Below are 23,519 nucleotides of genomic sequence, written 5' to 3'. Positions count from 1 at the left end.
GGTGTCTTGTCTCCTGATGCTGAACTGTGTGTTTTGCGTAGAGGAAGTCATGCTGGCTGAAGAGAACAAAAATGCTGGGACCTCAGCCTTAGAAGGTAAGACAAGCAATGCCCTGCCTAAAAATCTGCCTGCCCTTCCTTCTGCCTGCTTGTAGCTGGAGGATGAAACCCTCCAGCTGTGATGGGAGGCCTGGGGATGCCCCAGTGGGGTCTGCAGCCCAAGAGAGGGGTGTGGGGAGGTGGATTGACAGTATAACCCCGAGAGAACATGGAGGCCAGGAGGTGTCTGGTCCCACACAAGAGAGAACTCTGGACTAGGGTCATCTGGGTATCTCTGTCCTGTTACGAGGCCTGAGTTAGCTAAGTACTGATCACCAGGTCCTGGTCCAATGAGCTGGCTACTGGCAGAGTTGGGCCACCATGGCTCTAACAGCCATTCCTCTTCCCTTCCCAGTGCTCAGGCGAGCCACCATCAAAAGGAACCGGACGGATGCCATGAACCGTGACTCAAGTGATGAGCACTGTGTTGATATCTCCTCCGTGGGTGAGCGGAGGCTGGCGCAGAGAAGACCTCTTCATCCAACTTTGGGTCAGTGCAGTTTGGAGCTTGCTTCCCCAAAATCTCTGCCAGCTTATTGAGTTGCCAGGAGACCATCACACATCGCTGCTAATTTGGCAGCAAAGGGGGAAAACCACCTGTTGCCCCCTGTGCCACATAAAAACTGTCTGGATAAGTCGTGTCCCATAAGACCAGTGTCTGTGAACCATCTGTCCTGTCTCATGTTGCAGGGAAGGCTGGAGCACCCACGCCTTCTCTCTCCTCTTTTCCCTTAGGTAACCCCTTGAGTCACTCTGGCCTCAAAGGTGCCAGAGTGGACGGTGCCTCCTACTTACGGCACAAGGAGCGACTCCTGCGCATCTCTGTTCGCCATATGGTGAAATCCCAGGTCTTCTACTGGATCGTCTTGAGCCTGGTGGCTCTCAACACTGCCTGCGTGGCCATCGTTCATCACAATCAACCAGCCTGGCTCACCCACTTCCTCTGTGAGTCCCTGGCCTTTGTGTAGGTGTGAGGACGCTGTGTGGTCAGGCAAAACCTCCTGCAACCTTCTTATCTCCAGCGGCTGGAGGTTGTAGTACACCTTCACTCCTTGCCCCAGGCCACGTGGGAATGAATCCCACCAGAGTCATGCTGGTATGGAGCTGGGTGGGGAATAACCTGAACTATGTTCACTGTTGATAACAAAGGACTGTGTACAGCCATTTAATTCAGCTTTGCCCTTGGCCCTGTGGCCACTGATGACTGTCTCAGCCCTGTGAGCAAACGTAGAGGAGTTTTACTGGCCTCATGATCTTCAGATGTGATGTGTTTGTCAAGAGAGAGAAACAGACTGCAGGTCTCAGTTGGGTTTATCTTAGAATTGTGAACAGTGGTGATGGAAAGCTTTCTGGAGATCCATCTTTGAATGCCTGCAAGCAATTGCTGGAAAGGCATGAGTTTGCAGGGATGGAGCTGGTCATGGGAGAACCCCCTGGTTAAAGTTTTGGTGCAGAGCATGGCATGGAGATCCCAAGCTTGAAACCAGTTACTGAAGCATCCCCCAGCCCACTGGCTGCCCATGGCAGCCGTGTGTTACCCCTGAGCTGCTGTAGTAGGGACAGTGCTGTTTTCTTAGCCGTGTTATTCTTACTCACCTTGAAAATGTCCCCATCAAGCACTGCCCGTGCCCAAATACACATTAGCATTCTCAGGCCTGCCGGGATCCCAGCACGCTGCAGTGTGGTATGGCAGCTGGTCATGGTGAGAAGCATCTTTTGGACAAGGTGAAGAGCCAGACTCTTGCTTGCTAATGTTCACGAAATAGCTGGAGAAGCTTTTCATGGACTCTTGGCTGTCTGGCTTGGTTACCCTGGCCGAGTTCCAGGTTGCTAATATCCCCCTACAGTGTAGCGTGGTTAATGTCTTTGCAGACACCTCAGCCACTGTTGAATAATGCTAAAGGGCAGCTCTGCTCCATGCTGACCATCTCTGGTCTTCTCAACCTCCTAGGACACTGGTGAACCTACCTTGAAAGATTAACTTGTGGGGTTGGTGCTCTGTTATATACAATTTAGGTCCTCGCAGACAAGCTTCCCTCATCCCATACCCTGGCCTGAGAGCGCTGTGGGAAGCAACGTGGTCCTCAACTTTTCCCATCTCTGTGATGTACTATGTGGACTATGAGTGGATGCATGGAGGATGCTCCTCACAGATCAGCGTCCCGAGGGTAGCACATCTGGGTTTTCTCTTTCAGACTATGCAGAGTTCCTGTTTCTTGGGCTCTTCCTCCTGGAGATGTCCTTAAAGATGTATGGGATGGGGCCACGTCTTTACTTCCATTCTTCCTTCAACTGCTTTGACTGTGGGGTAAGCAGCTCCAACGATGCTGGGGTTAGGGGGAGATGTTTGGTAGGTGTCTGCAGCACAAGGCACCAAGAAGCAGAAGAACAGGATGACCCTAGCAGTGGGCAGGGGAACACTTTCTGCCGGGACAGCCTGCCCATGCCAGACCAAGACACCAGCTCTTGGGCAGGGTGGTGGGTGCCCTGTCTTCAGGCACACGAAGGTTTCCTGCAACGGCCCGTCCTGAGCCTGTCTTTGACTGATGGCTATGTCTGCTTCTCAGGTCACCGTGGGAAGCATCTTTGAAGTGGTTTGGGCTATCTTCAGGCCAGGAACCTCTTTTGGGATCAGTGTCCTACGAGCCCTTCGTCTCCTGCGAATATTTAAAATAACTAAGTATGTACCAACTGTCTGTGCCTGTCACCCTTTATCTTGGGCTGTGGCTGCAGGCCTCATCCAGTCTCTCCTGATCTGTTAGCATCACTGTGCACTGTCTCTGTTTCTAGGTACTGGGCATCCCTGAGGAATTTGGTGGTCTCGCTGATGAGCTCCATGAAGTCTATTATCAGCCTCCTCTTCCTCCTCTTCCTCTTCATTGTAGTCTTTGCTCTGCTGGGAATGCAGCTGTTTGGAGGCAGGTAGGTTGTTTTAAGTCTGGGGAAAAGGAATTTCTTGGTGTTAAAGCACTACTAGGTGCCTAGGAAGACTGTAGGCTCACCCCTCAGCCTCCTGCTAACAGTGGTACCTCTCCCATACAGAAGTTCCTACTTGGGCAGGTGCCTCTGGGGTGTGTGGGTCCTTCTGACCAGGACACCTTTTGGGTTCTGGCACCAAACGCTCAGGAGACCTTCCTTGAAGTAGGGGAAGGCACTCCTAAGTCTTCTTTTCCACACCTAAGCACAAGAGAGCACAGCAGTCAGGGGTTTGATGACCTTGATAGGCAGCCCATTTATGTCCTCCCGGTTCCACCTCCAGGTTTAACTTCAACGATGGGACGCCATCGGCCAACTTCGACACTTTCCCTGCAGCCATCATGACAGTGTTCCAGGTAGGAGCTGGGCTGCAAGGGGACACAACCAAATGGACCTGGGACTCTGCTCACTTCCCCCTGGCTGGAAGGAGCTCTTTAAACCAAATGAGTTCCCCTCCATCAGCCTTTAGGATATAACTCACTTCCTCCCTCTCCTCCCGTATAACAAAGTGGATGGCAAGAGATGGAAACTCTTCCACCCTCATTATGCAGGGTAGAAGAGTTTCAAAACTCTTCTGAGGAGAACTAAATCTTCAGCAGTGTCCAACATCATTTCCCTCAAGTGCTGCAGCTGTAGAGCTGGGTTATCCACAGCACAGGTTCTCTGTACTTGGCTCCTGTGCATTGGTGGGATAGATCGAGGGGACTGCCCAGGTGCCGAGAAGGTGCAGGTGACAGAGCTGCTGCCTTGCTTTCCTGCAGATCCTGACAGGTGAGGACTGGAATGAGGTGATGTACAACGGCATCCGCTCCCAGGGAGGCGTTCGCTCAGGCATGTGGTCCTCCATCTATTTCATCGTCCTCACCTTATTTGGAAACTGTATCCACCTGGCTGCTGTGCTTTTAATGGAGACAGCCCTGTCTCATCACCCTCTCTGGGGGCATACCCCTCCCCAGCCACTGCTCCTTCCTCTTCTCCCAATTGAGGGAGTCCCATCACACGTGTGGCAGCCCTGGATATCCCAAACACAGCGAAGGAGCTGTCTGGAGATGTATTGAGGGCTGTATATATGGGATGGGTGAGGAGTTTGTCCCTTTGGCTGCTCCTTACTGAGCTGGTGAGGAGCTGTCAGGGCCACCCTCCCTTGGTGGCTGCAGATACCCATGTCCTTAACATGTGCCTTGTGCATCCTTAGCTGCTTGCAGATACTCTGCTGAATGTGTTCTTGGCCATTGCAGTGGACAACCTGGCCAATGCTCAGGAGCTCACCAAGGTATGTCCTGGTTGCTCCTCTTTCTTCTTTTGCTGATGTGGAGATAGTGAAGGATGGAGCCAGGAGGAAGGGCACTGGGAGCACTGCCTGTGACTGTCCTCATTCCAGAGCTGTGGCCATCTTGTCCCTTAGCTCAGCCTGCCTTGAAAAAGAGGTTGCGTCAAATTGCAAATGGGGGCTCTTCCTCCAGGAGGGTACTCAGGGTGCTCCCCTGAAACACAAACTGGTATCGCTGGGCAAAGCTGCTTAGACTTTGATTCAGAAAAGTGCTTAAATCTGTCGGTCTCATGTCTCTCCAGGAACACCCACACTTCACATCAAGTGTGGCTTAAGTGTTTCTCCATTTAAGCTCCCCGGTTTTGTTTGCCTCCAGTCAGATTGAGATAACCCTCATCTATCTGATGGGGTCTGATGCGGGGACAGTTATTTGCCCAAGCACTCTGGAGATGCAGAGTGGGAAGTGCTTTCCAGTGGTATCAGTATTTATTCCCCATCTGCCTACAGGGCAGCGGACGTGATTTAGGATGCAATTTAGGATGGTGCTTGAGAAGGTTATTGGGCTTAGCTTATTTTTAAGACCATGCTGGGAAATATTTTGGGAATGCTAAAATGTTGGGGCACCATCTGGATAACGGTGAGTAGGCGGCAGCTGCAAGGGTCGTTGCTGCTCTTTGGAGGGGACCAGCGATCCCGCAGTGCCTGTTTTTTTGCAGAGCCCGTCCCTATTCCTCACATCTTCGGCGGTTACTGAGAGGCTTCCATGCTGGTGTAAATCTGACCTGTTAGCAGCAAATGAAATGGGGCATGGTGCTCATTTGCCTGAGGGCTGCACGGGGGTCCCTGTCCTCCGCGGCAGGTGCAGGTGACACTTCCAGAGGCTGCGGGCTGCCTCTGGGGTGAGAGGGGTGGGAGAGCCCTGCGGTGTACCACCAGCATCAATTAAGGGAGTGCTGAGTTTTTGAAAAAGCTGAATGCACACTAATGACTCCTAATGACATTTTTTGCTCCAGAGACACAACCATACTCATTAAAGCCATACGGTCTCTGCTGGGGTCATTCATGGATGCCTTGCCTCCCACTCCATTGGGGGATGCCTGTCTCGCCCCTGTGGCTGTGAAGAAGGGAGGGCTGAGCTGGTCTATGCCGTCTGGGGCTGTTCTAGCGTGCACAGCCTGGCTCTTGCCTGGAGTGGGCTGAGTTCACTTATTTAAGTGGCGCTAACGCCTTCAGTAAGATCTGGCGTAGTTGCATCCCCATAGCACAAGGGAAATAAAGGCTGTCTCTGGAAATACAGGTCCCCCTTTCTCCCGCACGCCTTGGCATCTAAGGTAGCCCCGCGCATCCCTTGCTGCCTCCGATGGCTGCACCTTCCCTTGAAACCCCAGCATCCCACTAAGCAACTCTCCTCTTTCCTCTGCAGGATGAGCAGGAGGAAGAGGAGGCCTTTAACCAGAAGCACGCCCTTCAGAAAGCCAAAGAAGTCAGCCCTATGTCTGCCCCAAATATGCCTGCTATCGAGTGAGTGACCCCCTCACCCCTACCCCGGTGCCCACCCCCGCAAGACCAGCTGGGGTGGAGAGCTGAAGCAGAGCCTGGCACGGCTGGTTGTAGGGGCTGCCGCAAGAAAAAGGGGTCCTGGCATGAGGTGACTCCCTCTCGGAATGTCTTCCTGAGGATGGATGGAGATCTAGGAGCATTCTCCTCACGAGCAGCAGTGCCTTTGGAGAGGTGGTGGAGTGGGGACCAGGTCACCCCACAGGGTTGCCTACCCCTGTCCCAAGCAGTAGCCTCAGTGCTTGGGCATGGCAGGAATACGCTAAAAGAGGCTTTCTGCCCCAAATGTATGGCCCAAACACTCAGGACTACTGCTGGGGGTGAGGAAGGAAGCTGGGGAGGTGGAAGGTATCTCATTTTTTTCTTGAGGAGGGCTGATATTTGTTCCGGGGGAGAGTTTCTTCATGGCAGAGCTGTGTGATTGCAGCCAGGGCTGGGGGAGAAGGGAGCAGCAGTGTCACAAATCTCCCCCGGGCACCTTCCCTGGTAGCGAATGCACTTATGAGAGATGGAGCAGGTTTGCGAAACCATGTTTGATTGTACAGAAATTTGATTTGGGCAAGAAAAAAAAGCGCCAAACCACATAAACCCCTGGCATGGTGTTAAGGAGCCTTGTCTTTGCATTTCAGCAGAAGAAAGTTCTGTTTTTTCCTTTCTAGATGCCTTTTTTCCCTTTATTTTGCAGTGTCATATGGTCTAAATCACATAAAACTTTCAAAGTCAACATTGGAACGAGGCGTTTTGATTTGTTTCCCAAAACAGTACATTTCAGTACGGCTGAAAGGATTTTTTTCTTTTTTTTTTTTTTCCTTTTCTTTTTTTATAGAAACCCTTCCCAGGGAATTTTAGGTTTCGTTATGCTTTGAAACACAGCCAAGCTCGTACACAGTAGAATCTCTTGCAGATTTGCTGAGAGAAACCGCTGTCTTCAGGCGAGCACTGATTTGGGGGGTTTGGTGTCAGCGTTGGGAATGGTCCCCTCCCTGGCTTGGCAGTGGTGGGGTGTGATGGTCCCCCATCCTGCATGCATCACACGTGGTTTTAGGGGCAGCAGGAGCTGGGGGTACTTGTAAGCCCTGCCTGGTCTGGCAGCTGCAGATATCACCCTGGTTTGGAGGTGATGGGATATTCATAATAAATCTGTGCCTGTCCAAGTACTGGAGGGGTTTACGGGAGAGATGGCAGAGTCTGTGTCGTGACTGTCTCTGGCTACCAGTGGGAACGTGTTGGATAAAGCGAGGGAATAGAGGGATTTAGGCTGCAGAAGAGGTTGGAGAATGGATAGATAGGAGATAGGATAGATAGATAGGAGGAAGAGGGGGAGATGATTTACTACATTAGGGCACTGAAGGATTTGCCCATGCTGCACGTCCCTGCTAGAGTTTTCTAGCCATTGTCAGAAATAGCTGGTTAGGAAAAGAGATCACTTCAACCTTTTGTTGTTGTTTTAGGGGCATTGAAATGGGAGGTATTAATATTCACAGATCTTTTTTCCAGCTCCTCCCCCTCATCAGGATGGGTAGTGTCAGGGACAGGGAAGGGAGTGGGATGCCGTGGGGGTGGCCATCCTCCAGCATCAGGTCTGATGTGCTTTTGGTGGTGCTACACTGATGCCAGCAGTCAGGGCAGGACGGTGGGGACACGGCAGCAAGGGACAAGCCAGAGCAGAGCCGGTACCAAAGGGCTCTTGGAAACTCAGAACGGTGAAGCTGAGCCAGTCTCTGGGTGTGTGCAGACACAGATGGCTTCATTTCTATGTGGGTACCCAGCGCAGGCAGGTTTGGTACATGCGTTCCTGCCTGCAGAGAGGTCCGGTGGCGCTCAGGGATGAGTGCTCCCACGTGGCCAGGCTGGCGTGGGCGGCTGCGGTGCGGATCGGAGTATTGTATTTGTACATGGGTGCCGTTGGTGCAGATGGCTCGGGGCTGTTTGACGAGTGGGTGGCCAGATGGACGCATGCGGATGCTGTCATGTGTTGGTGCCTAACGTGGTGCGTGGATGCGTTTGAAGGCTCGGCCACTTGCCGCAGGGACGGCGGCAGGCGCCTGCAACTCGCTCTCTGCCTTGACTGTGGCACTGGGCTCTTCCCGTGCATGTGGCCGTAAGGTGGCAATCGCCAGCGTGACTCACCCCGGGGCTGAGGGGGCTGAGGGTATCGTTGCACTCGCAGGACAGCAGCAAGGTGCACTCTGTCTCTCCTGCCTCAGCTCTGCATGCACACGGGCGCTTGGTCCCATGTGGTTGGAGTAGATTTGCTTGCATGCCCTGCACACACACGTGGCATTTGCAAAAAGCAAAACCTGTAAATCGCTGTATGCACATTTGAGTATGCTCACGGCTGTTTGCTTGGAGCTCTGTGAATCTGAATCTTTTCTGTGCTGATACAAAGGATAAAGCCTTGAATCTTCCCAGCTGCCTGAAGTCAGTGTGGGTGAAAGGCCCTGATAGTCCTGTTAAGTTCCTCTGTGTCGGGGCTGCTCAGGTGACAGGGGCTCTGTGGCATCTCAGCCCTGGGATTGTGCCTTGCTTCTCCTTGGGAGCTTCATGTTCCCCTCTGTGGTCTCAGGGTAGCCACAGCGATGGCTCTGAGCAGCTTGGAGCTGGCCTGACACATCACTTCCTCTTTTACGTAGCCACGTGTTACTCGGGAGAAGTGAATTTGGAGCAGTTTGAAAGAGCTCTTAAATATCCAGGGATGTACCAGGGCTTCTGAGGGGCTGCAGCCTGCACTGCTCTCCCTGTGCTGCTGCTGCACGGCTGGCTGGTGTGGGGAAGGCTCCATAGCCCCCACACAATGGATTGCAGCGCGTGAGTGTGAGTGCAGGCAGCCCTGCAGGCAACTCATTGCAGGTGTGCAAGCGTGTACATGCAGGGGAGTTCACTGCTGGCTGCTGCAATCCGGCATCCCAGCAGTCGGCAGCCAGTAGACAGAGGTGCTGGCGATCCGGGGCGGGGGGACACCGCTCTGTATTGCCCACACGAGTTCAAGGAGGGCTGAAGGGGGGATTGAACCCGTTTGTTTTTCCTCCCCAGAAGAGACAGGCGAAGGAGACACCACATGTCGATGTGGGAGCCACGCAGCAGCCACCTGTATGTGGGCCGCGGGGGCGCGTGTTGTCTGTGGCTCCTGTGCTTTCTGTGCGTCCATGGGGCCGGGGCGCACGCTGCTCCCCTCCGGCCTCCTCGGCAGGGGAGGGGTTGTGTGTGCGCGCCTGTATTCAGTGTGCTCCTTTGCACCCCTGTTTGTGTGCACGTGTGCGTGCCCTCGTGGATTTGTGCGTGCCTCACCTCCTCGTGTGCGTGCCGTGCAGTACGTTTGTGTTGGTGCGTGCCACTCTCCGTGGATGAGCAGTGTCTGTACACGTGTGTGCTCATGGGTGTTTCCGTGTGCCTAGGTGTGTTGGGAAGGGCACGTCTGTCTTCTCCAGGGTGTTGGTGTGCACGTTTACAGCACTGCAAAGGTTTCATGGCATAGCCCAGTCCTCCCTAGAGCACACCTGTGGGAATATATAGAGAAGCCCAGTGGAGCTCCTTCCCCTGCAGACAGCTGAAACTGCTGCTCCCCAAGCCTTGGGACAGGCTTCCTACCTGGGGTGTGCTGGGTGAGAGGCTGTCCCGGCAGAGCCTAGCTGAGCACAGGGAGGGAGGGGGCCTCCTGTGCCCAGTGATGTTCTCCATTGCAAATGTCTCAGAGGGCCGTCTCTCACTGAAAAAGCCAGGTCTTGTACCTGGCATCTTTCCCCCTCTTACTCACTGTCCCCATCCCATCAGGATTGCTACCCTTGCTGGCAAGCTGGCTCTCATGTCAGAGTCCCCTGCACCATCATTAGGGCAGCGCCGCTCCGAAAAGGAGCCTGGCTCTGAGAAGCTGGTGATGCAGAGACATCCCCAGTGCAAGGAGGGATCCCCGGCTGCAGCGAGAAGGCATTGCCCATATTTAAGAAGGTGTCCCCAGGCAATCACACAAGAGGAAGGTGGCCACCGCCTGGCTGGGATAGGGCAATCCAGGGTGCTGGCTGCTCCCAGCAAACTGGGCATGCTGCCTGAAAGCTTCAGGGCAGCTATGAGGCTGCTGGGGCTGGTCCTCCATCAGCCTGATGCCTTCTGAAGGGGCAGAAGTACAATTTCAGTCCCCTTTCCAGCCCCTTGAGGGATGCTGGAGGGCTGGGGACAAAGCAGAAGCCCAGCCCGTAGCCCTGGGGATGGCATTCCCTTCTCCCTGGGATTCCCAAATTAAATCCAGGGTGGGTGCTTCACCAGGGGCAGCTGTCCTGACCCCTCACTGTCCCCCGTTGCAGGCGGGAGCGTCGCCGGCGGCACCACATGTCGGTGTGGGAGCAGCGCACCAGCCAGCTGCGCCGGCACATGCAGATGTCCAGCCAGGAGGGCATCAACAAGGACGAGCCGCCCCTCATCAACCCCCATGCCAGCATCTTCCGCAGGAAGAAACCAGGGGACGGTGTTGCCCTGGAAAAATGTGCTGAGGAGCAGGGTGGCAAGGGTGAGCGGCTGCCGGCCGAGGGACCCGAGCAGCCAGCCTCGGGAGCCAACCCTGGCGGTGGTGAGGACAGGAGGAGCCCATCACCCCGGGCCAAGCGAGACAAGGAGCTGTGGCACCAGAAATCGTGCCATGGGAACTGTGAGCCAGGCGAGCAGGACGGGGCAGGAGGCGGCATCGAGGATAGGGCCAGGATGAGGCAGAGCCAGCGGCGCAGCCGGCACCGCAGAGCCCGGATGGAGGGGAAGGAGCCAGCTGGTGCCCTGGGAAGCCGCTCGGCCAGCCAGGAGATGGGTCTGGAGGAGGCCAGCACCACAGAGGGGACGCAAGATGGGGATCAGCGTGGGGATGCAGCTGCAGCGGAGGCCCTGATTCAGGGGGAGACGGAGACGAGCGGGGAGCCCATCAGGTTGGTACCCAGGGAGGGCATTTTGCAGTTCCCACAGGTCCTTGTCCTCTCCCCTTACCTTCTAAGCACTTCTTTTTCTCCCACATCCTTCCTGCAGGACAAACGGGGTCCCTGCCAGTGATGCCGAGCTGGTTGGGACTGCTGAGGAGGGGAGCTCCCCGCAAGCAGCACCTGAGCCCCACCGGGGGAAGACAGGCAGCCTGACAGAACAGGACTGCAGCAGCCCGGACACCAGCGAGCAAGCGCTGCTGGAGGCTAGCCACACCGTCAGCCGGAGCGAGCCTGACCTCTCATCCATCACCCCCAACACCGAGAAGGCCACGGAGAGCACCACCATCATGATCGATGTCCACGACTCCGCTGTGGTACAGAGTGAGGACCCATCTCTCTTTCCTGAGCCCCTCTCCTGGTCCTCGGGGACCCTGGGGTGGGATGGAAAGCTGCATGCACGGCTTTTCCTATCCACATCCATCAACCGGGGGGGCTTTCGTTTCTGCTCCCTGCAGCACCTCCCTCCAGCACCCCAGTTTTGCAGGGGAGCCTGAATGCAATGCTCATGTGCCACTGTCCCCCGGGGATCTTCTCCCTTTCTCACCTCCTTCCCACCCACCCCTTTGCCTGATCCCTCCTTCCCTCTTCCTCTCCACCCGGGCAAAACACTTGCATCCTCTGTTCTTCCTAACACATCCGCAGCCTCCACCCAGCTCGCTGCTGCTCAAACCCCTTAACAGCATCCTCACTGTCAAGGTGAGCCACTTTAAACGGTGTTATTAATTAAACAGCACTGCGAAAGCTGGCCTTGTTAAAACCCCTTTTGTCTGCTTCATCCTGGCAGCTTGTGTCTTTTCTTCCCTTCTGGTTCCTCTCCCCGTAATGGCACAGGGATGCAAAGCAGAAACCAGGGGGGTTGCACGTGCCTGGGTGGCAGGGACACCCCAGGGTGCTGTCTGCGTGCAAGGCTGGGCAAAGGCTCTTGCTTTCCTGCAGTTAGCAACAAGACAGATGGTGAAGCCAGCCCCTTAAAGGAGGCCGAGACCAAAGAGGATGAGGAGGAGATGGAGAAGAAGAAACGGAAGAAGGAGAAAAGCGAGACGGGCAAAGCAATGGTCCCACACAGCTCCATGTTCATCTTCAGCACCACCAACCCGTGAGGCCCTTTTTGGACCGTAGGAGCCCGGGGCTGGGGAGGGCTGCAAGGGGAGGAACCCCTAGACATTACTGAAAACAGGGGATCCCCTTGGGAAGGGGGCTGAATATCTCCCAGACAGCCTGGATAACCAGCCTGGATAACACAGCATTTCCCAAGCCCTGGCAGTGCTCGCCCTCTGTGTCAGTCACGCTCATGGTTTTCTCTTCCGACTGCTGATTGCCAGTTGTGATTTTTATTCAATGCTTGTTACACTCTTCTGCGGTTTTCTGCTCCCCTGTAGCTCTTGCCCAGCTCCAGCAGCCTGGAAGAATAAGCACCCCACTTTCTCAGGGACTCTCCCTGGCTGGCTGTGGAGTGTTTGGGCGGGTGGGACAGCTGAGAAAAGGTCTCAGCAAGCCCAAACCACCCTTGGGCTCCTTTGTTTTGCTCCTCAGACTTTGCTACCAATATTTCTGCTCTGGAAGCCAGTGATGCGGGGTGGGTTTTGCACGTGGTCCATGCCAGGGGCTCACAGATCGGGGTGTGGGTTGTCTCCCCGCAGGGTGCGGAGGGCTTGCCACTACATCGTGAACCTGCGCTACTTCGAGATGTGCATCCTCCTGGTGATCGCCGCCAGCAGCATCGCCCTCGCGGCAGAGGATCCCGTCCTCACCAACTCCGACCGCAACAAAGTGATTGCAAACCTTCCCTGCTCCCCCCATCCCGCAGCCAATGCAGGCAGAGGTCCTGTAGGATTTTAGCTTCCATGGTGGGGCACATGTGGGACACGATCAGGGCAGCTGGTGGCAACACCTACATCACGTCATGGGGTCTGACTTCTTCCCCATTACCTTCCTTTATAAACCCTGGAAACTGCTCTCAGCCTCCCACACGTGGGATTTAGAGCCTGGGGAGCAGACCAGGGTGCCTTGTCAATAGCTTAAACTGGGGAGAAGCTGGTGTGCACAGGGACTGGTATGGGGGAGCATGATTCCAGCTCGCAGCATGATTTCAGAGCTGCTTGTGCCATGCATGGGGAAGTGTTTCTCTCCTGCTTACGCCGGCTGAACTCTTAGGGAACAGGCTGGGTTTGGGGCAAGCAAACCCACCCTCTGTCTGTACCTCAGCCAAGTGAGTCCTGGTGCAGGGTAGTAACAAGGTCTGTTGTCTGCTCTCAAACAGTGAGGCCGTTTGCTAGGCAGCGGCTGCAGAGCACCCATGCCCTCTCTCTGCAGGTCCTGAGGTATTTCGACTATGTCTTCACCGGTGTCTTCACCTTCGAGATGGTTATCAAGGTAAGAGGCCTCGCGGGCTGGCTGTGCTGGGGTTGCTGTGTCCCGCGGTGTCTTGCAGTGGGTGAGAAATAGCTCAGTTTTTCAGTTCTGGTCCTAAATTTGGGTGATGGAGACTTTAAAGCCTGGTTCTTAGCGCTGGGAGTCGAGAGTGCTCAGCACTGCTTTTATCAGCCTCCAGGCTCCCAAAATATGATGCTCCTTGATATATACCTGAGGCACAGGGACAGGTCTGCTGCTCCCCAGCGATGTCCCTGTCCCCAACACATCCCAACTGCAACTGCTTCCATGTGATGGCCGAGCTGCTCATTCCCTGCCTGTTTTTCTGATGTTTCCCCCCCACAGATGATCGATCAGGGCTTGATCCTGCAGGATGGCTCCTACTTCCGAGATCTCTGGAACATCCTGGATTTCATCGTGGTGGTGGGAGCGCTGGTGGCTTTCGCCTTGGCGTAAGTGGCCGTCGTCCTTGTCAGCTCTTTGCCTTCCCTTGGCTGGGGTGGGAGGAGGATGCAACTGTGTATGGCTACCAGACCCTGATTTTTTTTCTTTTATTTCTCTGCACCCTTCTGCTCTGCTTCTGGGATGGCTCCTGGCAGCGGTGCGTGGCTGCTCCAGAGATGTATTTCTCCTTGTTTGTCAAATGCTGGTGAGCAAGCAGGCAAGGGGCAAGGCAAGGAAAGCTGGAGATGCTAGGAAGAGGTTGGTTGTGCAAATGGGCTTTGAAAGAGGGCAGAAGGGACTGTTAGAGAGGGAAAAAGACCTAAGGGTGTCAGAGCTGGAGTTATACACCTGCTGTGCATCCCGGGACTCACAGAGACAGCAAAGCAAAGGTGTAGCTGCTGTCTGAATGTGTTTGTGCTGGAAACGGTACCCCCAACCGGTGGCTTTTCCTCTGCTCCAAGGGGGAACATTGCCCCGGAGCCCTGCAGGGATGGAGGTGCGCCCGGTGGGGTTTGTGCACGCACCTTCTGCAGCATCACACTAAGGGCAGGGTGCTGCGTGCTTGCTCTGCAGTGTGTTCCTGCTGAACACTGCCATGCAGTGGGGCTCTGGTACTGAGCTTGTGGCACCTGCAGGTGGGTCCTCCTCTGCAGAATGACTTGATGTCTGTGGTGCCTGTGCCATGGAGGAAAGAAGCATCCAGGGATGACTTTTGGGCTGCTCTGCCCTGGCTGGGGCAGGTGGTGCAGTTGTGAACGCAGGGAGGGATGCACTGGCACCCAGAGAGCAGGCAAGGGGCACACCCTGGTCTGTGGGGCTGTGGTGCCCTGTCAGTGCCCAAGGAGGGAGAGGAGAGGAGATGCTGTGGGTTTGGCACGCTGTTGTTCTCTGTTTGTACCTTTGACACTGTTGGCGGTGTTGTTAATGCTCATAAGAAGGGGGGGCCTGGCAGCCGCACAGACTGGAGCCCCATCCTTGTCCACAGCTCAGGTATCATGCAAGGCTTTTGGGGTGGCTGGGTCCAAGCCCCGAGGTTGCTCTGTGGATTACAGCCTGTAATCCATCCCTCCCATCTCACCTCAGGCTGGGCGGCAGCTCCTTCCCCTTGCTCTTGCCCACTTGCACCCTCTCTGGCTCATTGCTTTTGCCTTCCTCACTCTCCTCACCCCTCTCCTTGCCCGGTGCTTTCAGTCACTGCTCTCTCCTCAGGAAGAGCACAGGAAAATTCAGCTTGCTTGGCACAGGGATGAACATGCCCCTGGGCAGGGCGGGGGGCTGACCGAAGACCCCAGCATGGGGAAGGGGCGTGGGGCAGGTCTGCTGGCTGTGAGGACACTGCTCTGAGCTGCCGGGAGGCCACCCAGGCCACCACGAGGATGGCTCAAGCACCACTAGGGTCTGGATGATCCCCCCTCTGCCAAGGCAGCCCCTCAGAGCATGTCTGGGGGGGCTCAAGGGTATTGGCAGCCTGAAGATGCGGGGTGGTTTGAAGGGCTTTAGGAGGGCAAGGGAGCATTTCCTTCCAAGGCATCTTTCATCAAGACTTTTTGATGTCTGAAGAAAAATAGGTTGATGGTTCAGCCTGCTCCTCGGTGGAGGGGTGTCCTCACCACGTGGGTGAAGAGGTGTCTCTTGCCCCCACCCCATAAAAGTGGCAGTTCCTGGGGTAGCCCGTGGTGCTGGCAGGGTCCCCACATGCCAGTGCCAAGCACATGGGGAAGCTGCCGTGTGCTGTCCAGACTTGCTTGTCACCTGTCTGCCTCCACCCAGCCTCCCAAGGGAAGGACAGGTCCCTTTGGGCACGGGGCAGCTGAATTCTCAGGGGTGAGCACCCCCATCAGAACCTCCTCCCATGGAGAGAGCCTTTGCATGTCTACATACGTTTGTAGCAAGCATCGTCGCCTGCTCACTCTTGTAGCCGTAGCTCGGTAGATACCAAGTTGTTTGTGTTGTGGACAAGGGCTCTTTATAATGTAAACCTGCAGGATTCTCCCTCCCTGCCATGTCTGATGGTGGCTTCTGCTGGAGGAGATGATCTCATGGCTTCAGGGGTAAGGGAAACAAAGGAACTGCAGAGATTTCCAGTGGGTTTATACATTATAAAGCATAAGAACACCTGCCTCTCCCCTTGGCAGCCCATCACCGCCACGGCCCAAGGAGCTGCAGGATGTTCGCCAGCTATACATGTCCCAATCTGCCTCCCTCCCTCCCACCATCCTGGTCTCTAGAAGAAAACTCTGGCAGTGACATCTGAATCCCTATCCTTTTCTTCTCCCACCATGAGCTCTTTGACGTAGGGCCAGGAGGGACTTGTCCTCCCCCTCCCCCTCTTTGCCTCCACAGTGCTGGGTGGGCAAAGTGATGCCCATAGTGTGGCTGCAGTGATTATGTGGCTGAGAGTGGCTGGTGACTGGGTCCAGCACTTCCCAGTAGAAGAAGCGCTGGGACCCGCTGTACCGTTTGGGTTTTCTGCCCCTTTTGCCTCCCCTCTGCAGTTTGGTTTTCCTGCAGAGGTCCTAGGTAGCCATGGACGCAGCAGGAGGTCTCTGAGCTAGTCCAGCATTGTCTACTGGCTGTCGGTGCCACATCAAAATCACCAATAAGCAAATGTCCACCCATAAAGCCATCTCTTTGTGTGCCGTCGTGGCTTGTCCAGTGCCCTTTCGGAGCCCATACATCCTGAGCAAGAGGCCGTCTCGGCTCATCTGTAGCTCTCCACGTGGAAAGCAAATACATCAATTCAAACACAGCCTAAATAAAAAACCCAATATAAAACCATAAATCTCCAAAGAGTTCAAATTAAATTAGCTGAAATAAGCAGAACCGTAACTAAAGACCCTACTCGCTTTTGCCTCCTGTGGCACCCGCCGAGGAAGAATTGTGCAGAGGAGCGGTGCTCACTTATGCCTTTGCAGAGCTGCCGAGAGGCCGTGATGCCTACACCTGTGGGCTTGCAGCAGCAGGAAAGGCTGAGCGGTGCAAAGGGTGGTGGAAAGGTTGAGTGGTCAGTGTGTAGCCCTCGTCGTCTTACCTGGTGAGCAAGGGCAGGAGTTTCTCCACCCAGAGATACCCAGCAACGGTGCCTCTTTCTTTACCAAGCAGCAAAGCACCTGTTAGCACCAGTGTCTGGAAGCAAGAGGGATCCCTACGTACTGCAAAATAACCTGGTGTGAGACTGGTCAGGACTGAGGTCTGATATCTCATTGCAGAAGTGCTGCAGAGCTAAACTATCACCTTTTCAACACACCTTCCACTTGTTTCACTAACGTGCAGCCAGGGCCTGGGGTTATTTTTACAGTTTTTAAGAAATGTTTTACTTGGTAGGCTTTGCCCCCAGTGCCAAGCACTCTGTGTGCACATGACAGAGACTTAGCTCAAGCAAAGATGGAGGTTTCGTTACAACTAGGGACCTCGTAGACCACCTTGGCTTGTCTGAGCAGGTGTCCTGCTGGGTTGCAGGAGATCCTGCACTGTAACTCAGGCTTGTAATCAGTGGATTTCTTGATGGAGGCAATTTAGCAGAGTTAACCTGTTTGGATGGGAATTATTGTGGCCTTGCAGGTAGGTTCCCTTTGAGATACTTGCCTTTGGCTTGTTGGGGCTGAGCCTCGAGGTCCCTCCCCAACTCCTGGCCAAGGAGGACCATGCGCCCGCCTGCTGTTGACCACTGTCCCACTCTCCATGGGTTCTTCTTGCAGCAGAGGTTTCACTGCACGTCTCTCTCTCAAAACCCCCATCAGGGAGGGCAGGGGCTCCTGGCTTGCTTGAATGAGTCCTCCGTGGAGATAAGGCCCCGTCCTGGAGGAAACAACATGGGTCTACACGTTGTGCTTTTCAACCCAGGCGTGGGGCAGCAGAGAGCTGCCTGAGAGGCTGCAGTTGTCCCTGTGCAGCTGCCCCACCACTTTTCTTACCTTCTTCCTCTCTTCTCTCTTTTTCCCTCTCTCTGTTGGTGCTGTTTGGTGGCTGCCGGGCTGGATCACCGACAGGAATGCTTTGGGGTAACTACGCCGGTCGGGTTGCCGCGCGGTGCTGCCCTGGGGAGCGCGGGGGGATGGGCGCAGGCGAATGTCCATCTATCTGACGCCTGTGCTGACGCTTAGCTGCATTCCCAGAGACTGGAGTACGCTACTCTGCATGCAGCCCTGTGTTGCCCTGGCATGCATTAAAGGTGGTGTGCTCCGGGAAAGTACAGGTGGGATTTTCTTTGCGAGCAATGCAATTCCTTACTTTCAGAGGAGGGTGCTTTCATTGCAGATTTCAGTCTCTGTGCAGTACCCAGAGGTGGTGTGAAGCACACCCAGGGGAGCAGGGCACAGGGAAAGCGGTGTCCGTCGCAGAGCTGACAGCTCTGTCATGGTGGGGGCTTTGCCTGCACTGAAGCACCACAGGGACTTCAGCCCTGACATCCTCCAAGGGTGTGGGATGTGGTTCATGCCGAACTCAGGGGGTTGGGAAGAGCTCTCAGCCTTGGCTGTAGACACAGCAAGGCCAGGCTTTCCTCCAGGCATTAGCCAGCCCTACATCCCATATCTGTGTTGGATCCCAAGCAAATCCTCAGGAGTCTCCTGAGGTCTGAAGAGGTCACTCCTCAGCAGATATAAATCACTGCAGTTGAGTTGTCCTTGGTGGCAGCTTGCACCAGCTCAGAGCTGCCCCCAGATCCTCACCCCAGCCCTGAGTCAGATGCCCTGGGTGCTTACCCAGGCCATGACACTGAGCAAAGTTCAGAGTTGGGAGGTGCAAAGTGGGTCCCGGGGCTGTTTGTACAGTTGCTTCCCATGCATTTGTGGGGCTGTGCTCCTAGGGGTTTGTTTACAACACACCTTAGTGGGTGTGTTGTATGACAAACCTTAGTGGGTTTGTTTATATCTCTTAACGATTATTGTGCTCCCTGTTGCATTAACTCTTGCAAAGGAGCTGTGTAATTTGGAGCGTCTGTTGTTGTAAGTCATTTCCTTGAGCTTTTTTGAGGGTGCCTGGTGGATAGAAACTGTGCCACCTTCACCAGGACCTCTTTGTTCCATCCTGGGATCCAGCCCACAGGTTTCAGTGAAAAGACAAGAAAAAAACCCTCATATTGTGGTTGGGATTAATCACCATATTCAAGAAATGAGGGTCTTGAGCAGTGTTAGTGCTGCTTTTCTAGATAATCCTAATAGTATGCTCTGCCTCCCTCAGCTGACTTGGGGTAAAGGCAAGCACAGTCCTGATCTGGAGAGGGAAGAGAGGTCTGAGATGTTGTGAGGTGGAAGGCCAGGCTGACCAGGTTGGATAGCACTGATGGAATAATGCAGAGAGCCATAAGAGACAGCATTTGTGCAAAGAAACCAAGCACAGAGCAGGTGTTTCCCTAGGTGAATGAAAGGACTATGAATCTTGAGTTTAGACCAGGATGGAAAACCCTTGGTGAGAGACCTGCGTAGATCCCACTGAGTGCATCTCCCTCATTTTATTGTGAATTCCTTGCAGCCAGTAGCAGTGGAAGAAAATGATTTGCAATGGTGGGGGCCTTTTGCAAGCCCCATCTGCGCATGGCACATGCCTGCAGTAGGGAAGCAAACCTCCTGGCCCTCGAGCGGCATAGCCTGGGGACACGGGGGAGAGCAGTGTGCCACAGCACCCTTTGGGCAGCTGCCCTTGTTCCAGGAGATGCAGCCCTGGCATGTCGCTGTTTCCCACAATGAGGGGATTTGTTAAGGTTGCTGCTTCCCAGCGAAGGGGAAAGGTGCTAATCCCAAGGAGGAGATGATTGCTTTATTTTTCATCTCTGCCAGCTGTCAGTGCGTGTGTTGGAGGAGACTCATTTAGGCAAGCTGAGCGCTCAGCAGTCACACATTTCTGATTGCTGGCCCCCACAATGGCATGTGGCCCTCCCGTTTCTGTCCTCACACATGCTGGGGAGGGGGGGGGTGTCAGCTGTTGAAAACCGCCTGAGCATCCAGCCTCAGGTCTGCAAGGTTATTGTCTCTCCGTTTCATTTTTGGGTGCGTGTGCCTCCCTCCGACGTGGTAGGACCAACAAGGGCCGGGATATCAAGACCATCAAGTCTCTCCGTGTGCTACGGGTCTTGAGACCGCTGAAAACCATCAAGCGACTGCCCAAGCTGAAGGTAATGATCCCCATATCCTGCCTTACATCTGTCTTCTCTGGCATGGACCAGTGGGTGCAGGGACCACACGCATGGATTTGCTCATGAGCGATGAACAAGTAGTTTTCAAAGCAGTTGCTGTGTTTTAGGAGCTCTGTTTTCAAACACAACACCCTTCAGGCTGCTTCATATCTAGCAGAGCAGTGAGTTATTAAAAGCAAGCCTGGATCTCTGCAAGGTGTCAGAGTTAGTTCCTCTGCCAGGGAAAGTAAGGCTGGAGTGGTCACGAGGCGGCAAAGCCCAGATGCTCTCCTGATAAAATAGGCTGCCCTGGCTTCGGGAGAGCTCAAATCTCTTTCCAAAGTTCATTATCTTTCCCACCAGAGCAGCCTGTAAACAACTCGGGATTTTGTGTGCTGTGCTGTCATGGTGTTGCACCAGAGGGGAATTTCCCATCTGAATAGAGGGATTATTTATGCAGCACAGGTAGGATCATGGATTTCCCTACCTTAGCTCTTGGGGTATAGAGCCAGAAAGGAGTAAGAGACAGAGGAAGCCCTGAGTTTTTCTCACAAGACAATATTTGGCTGATGGATAAGGCCCAGGGTGGCACGCTGGAGACATAAGTTTTGACCCCAACTGTTCTTCCCAGTCGGTGGATGGATTTAGCCCATGTCAGATCATTTCTGGACACCTCTATCTTCACCATGGAGCAGGGATAAGGACATTCCTCTCTTTCTTAAAGTGCTGTATGAACTAGGGCTGAAAGCACAGCCTGGGGAGGTGCTGCTATTGCATGCAGAGGTATTCGCTCTGCCTTGTTATTCAGGGTGATGTGAAACAAAGAAGTGTTTACTAATTGGTCTTGAGTGCTGCTAATTGCATCATCGGGGCTGTCTCCTGTCTGCTGTTCTGGTTGCAGAGAACATTGAAGGATATAAATATCCATCCCTGGTGCTGTCTCGGGAGCTGCTCGGTGTCCATGGGTGTGCTGAGGGGTACTCCAGATGTTAAACTCGCTCATAAAATAGCCCTTTGCCTGGGAGAAGTCCCTGATCTTTCCTCCTTTCCATCCCAGGAGTGGGAAATATCTTTCCCTATAGTAGTCCTGAGGAAGGTTTTTGTCCTGCCCTTTGCCAAGGTTGTCGGTTCCCCAAGGTGAGCTATGCCCTCTCCTGCAGGCCGTCTTCGACTGTGTGGTGACTTCCCTCAAGAACGTCTTCAACATCCTCATTGTCTACAAGCTTTTCATGTTCATCTTTGCTGTCATTGCCGTTCAGCTCTTCAAGGGAAAGTTTTTCTACTGCACTGACAGCTCTAAGGACACGGAGAAGGACTGCATGTAGGTGCCCTGTTCAGTAGGTCTGATGCTTCTGACACCTCTGGCAAAGGCAGGGTGCTGGGTAATGTCGTCTTTGGGTTCCCAGTGAAGTCCTTGGTCATGACTCGCTCTTGGCCATAGTCTCTTGGGGTGGACAGCATGGAGCCCTGTCTCCATTGCTGTGTCAGCGTTGTGCATCTTTGCATGGGATGTGGGATGCAGAGCCCTGTATTTTGCTCCTGTTCTCTTTCCTCCTTCTCTCTTCCCTTTTGCTTTCCCCTTCTCTCCTTTCCCCCAGTTGTTATCCAGCCTCTCCCCATTTCTCCCTCCAGCCCTGCAGAAGGAGAGGTTGCATCCGTCCATCCCCCAACCCCATACACACACCGTCCCCGGGTTTAAAACCACTGTCTTATAGTCTGGCAGTGTAAAAAGCAAGATCACTGCTCTCTCCCAACCTTACAGAGGGAACTACGTGGACCATGAGAAAAACAAGATGGAGGTGAAGTGCCGGGAATGGAAACGCCATGAGTTTCACTATGACAATATCATTTGGGCTTTGCTCACCCTGTTCACAGTCTCCACTGGCGAGGGTTGGCCCCAGTGAGTATTCTGCTCCATCCACCCCTCTTGACTTAGGGTGGGCACGTCCCTGTAGGGGTGGTTGGGTTAGTAACTGGCTACAGCCAGGTGGAGCTGAAAGAGAAACTGCTGGACAGGGAGGAGGAGAGGAAGGATGAGAAATTATGTCAGGACAAAAGAACTTTAGCCCCCATATGAGGCTGGAACCATGGCTGGGGTTAGCTTCTTGCTTAGGGAATGAATGATGGATAATCCCTTCTCCTGTGTGGCCCTGAGGTATATCTTAGCTCAAGTTTAGAGATGACCATAAAACTGGCCCTTTCTTCATGCTCATGGGAGCTTGGGCAGTTTTTATCTATGTATGTGGATCACTGGAAAATCCATTTTCCATCAGGGGCACAGGCAAAGCACTGTAAAACAAGCTGTAGCCACTTAGAACGGTTGTCCTTGTAAAGCAGATTGACAGAGGTTTATCTTATCACTGTTACAACCATGGACAGACAGAGCTGGCTGTACAAAGTGGGTCCCGTGAAAGTGCCACGTGGTGGCAGTCCTGATGGGCATATCTCTGGTTGCTTTTCTTCACCTGTCTGCCCACAGGGTGCTGCAGCATTCGGTGGATGTGACGGAGGAGGACCGTGGGCCCAGCCGCAGCAACCGCATGGAGATGTCCATTTTTTATGTCGTCTATTTTGTGGTCTTTCCTTTCTTCTTTGTCAACATTTTTGTGGCTCTCATCATCATTACATTCCAAGAGCAAGGGGACAAAATGATGGAGGAGTGCAGTCTGGAGAAGAATGAGGTATGGTCTGGGGAGGGGCAAAGGGGGTGTTTGCATGGGTTTTCTGCTGTTTGGGAGCTTGGAGCTCCCTAGATGTTGAAAAGGTGTAAGAAACCTGTGAGACACCTGCCTGCCCAGCCCATGAAGGAAAGAAATGTAGCAGTCACCATCCCCCATGTTACCATTGACCGGGGTCTGATTCATGTTGCTTTGTTCCAGAGGGCCTGTATTGACTTTGCCATCAGTGCCAAGCCCCTCACGCGGTACATGCCCCAGAACCGGCACACCTTTCAGTACCGAGTCTGGCACTTTGTGGTCTCCCCATCCTTCGAGTACACCATCATGGCCATGATAGCGTTGAACACTGTGGTGCTGATGATGAAGGTGAGCTGGTCAGAGTGAGCCTGTCCTGTTTGGAGCAGTGGGGAGAAGGAGGTTTGGTCAGGATGGAACCGGAGGGTATTTTGGCTGTTTCTAGGAGATGCTTTGAGACAGAGTCTGAGCATGTATTCCCTTGGCATAGTCACTTGAAACACTACATGCCCCAAACTGAAGGCGAGATCTTCCCTAAATGAGATGACCCAAGCAATCTGGACCTCTTAAGTACTATAGAAAGATCTGGATTTACTCTGTGCTTCCTTCTTAGAAGGAGTGGCAGCTGTCCTGGGAGAGGGGTGGAGAGGGGAAGGAGGAGATGGTCTTGAAGCACTCAGGGCAAGGAACATGGACCACTGCAGGTCTTCCCTGGGACAGTCATCAGCCAAGAGGCTGGCAGGCCCCCTCCTGGCTAGCAATGTCTCTCTCTTTCCATCAGTACTACTCTGCTCCATACACCTATGAGCTGGCCCTGAAGTACCTGAACATCGCATTCACCATGGTGTTCTCCTTGGAGTGCGTCCTCAAGATCATCGCTTTTGGCTTCCTGGTGAGTGGCTGCTCCTGTTCTTGATGAGGGTGTTAATTTGGACTTTGGCAGCACACAGATCACAGAGGGAAGGTGTTAATAGTGTGAGATTATTGCTATTTATTTTGGGTCCCAGCCTGAGAGTTGCTTTTAGGTTGGAATTGCTCCTC

General features: G+C 54.0%; 1 protein-coding gene across 1 annotated transcript in view; it reads left to right on the top strand.

Moving 5' to 3' along the window:
* The window catches only part of CACNA1E (calcium voltage-gated channel subunit alpha1 E), a 113,853-nt gene that overhangs the window by 68,382 nt on the left and 21,952 nt on the right, over positions 1-23,519 (top strand). The window contains exons 10-33 of the mRNA XM_074876946.1: positions 42-95; positions 454-588; positions 834-1,043; positions 2,294-2,406; positions 2,666-2,778; positions 2,889-3,020; positions 3,358-3,430; positions 3,836-3,953; positions 4,280-4,347; positions 5,768-5,865; positions 8,935-8,991; positions 10,200-10,808; positions 10,906-11,180; positions 11,796-11,955; positions 12,500-12,629; positions 13,173-13,232; positions 13,575-13,681; positions 17,663-17,674; positions 19,689-19,785; positions 20,946-21,106; positions 21,548-21,685; positions 22,265-22,466; positions 22,665-22,829; positions 23,260-23,370. Of these exons, the coding sequence (XP_074733047.1) occupies positions 42-95; positions 454-588; positions 834-1,043; positions 2,294-2,406; positions 2,666-2,778; positions 2,889-3,020; positions 3,358-3,430; positions 3,836-3,953; positions 4,280-4,347; positions 5,768-5,865; positions 8,935-8,991; positions 10,200-10,808; positions 10,906-11,180; positions 11,796-11,955; positions 12,500-12,629; positions 13,173-13,232; positions 13,575-13,681; positions 17,663-17,674; positions 19,689-19,785; positions 20,946-21,106; positions 21,548-21,685; positions 22,265-22,466; positions 22,665-22,829; positions 23,260-23,370 (3,398 nt within the window). The remainder of the gene's footprint in view (positions 1-41; positions 96-453; positions 589-833; positions 1,044-2,293; positions 2,407-2,665; positions 2,779-2,888; positions 3,021-3,357; positions 3,431-3,835; positions 3,954-4,279; positions 4,348-5,767; positions 5,866-8,934; positions 8,992-10,199; positions 10,809-10,905; positions 11,181-11,795; positions 11,956-12,499; positions 12,630-13,172; positions 13,233-13,574; positions 13,682-17,662; positions 17,675-19,688; positions 19,786-20,945; positions 21,107-21,547; positions 21,686-22,264; positions 22,467-22,664; positions 22,830-23,259; positions 23,371-23,519) is intronic.

The sequence above is a fragment of the Strix uralensis genome, chromosome 8 (assembly GCF_047716275.1).
Source record: "Strix uralensis isolate ZFMK-TIS-50842 chromosome 8, bStrUra1, whole genome shotgun sequence".
Lineage (NCBI taxonomy): Eukaryota > Metazoa > Chordata > Aves > Strigiformes > Strigidae > Strix > Strix uralensis.
This window is presented reverse-complemented; position numbering and strand designations above follow the sequence as displayed.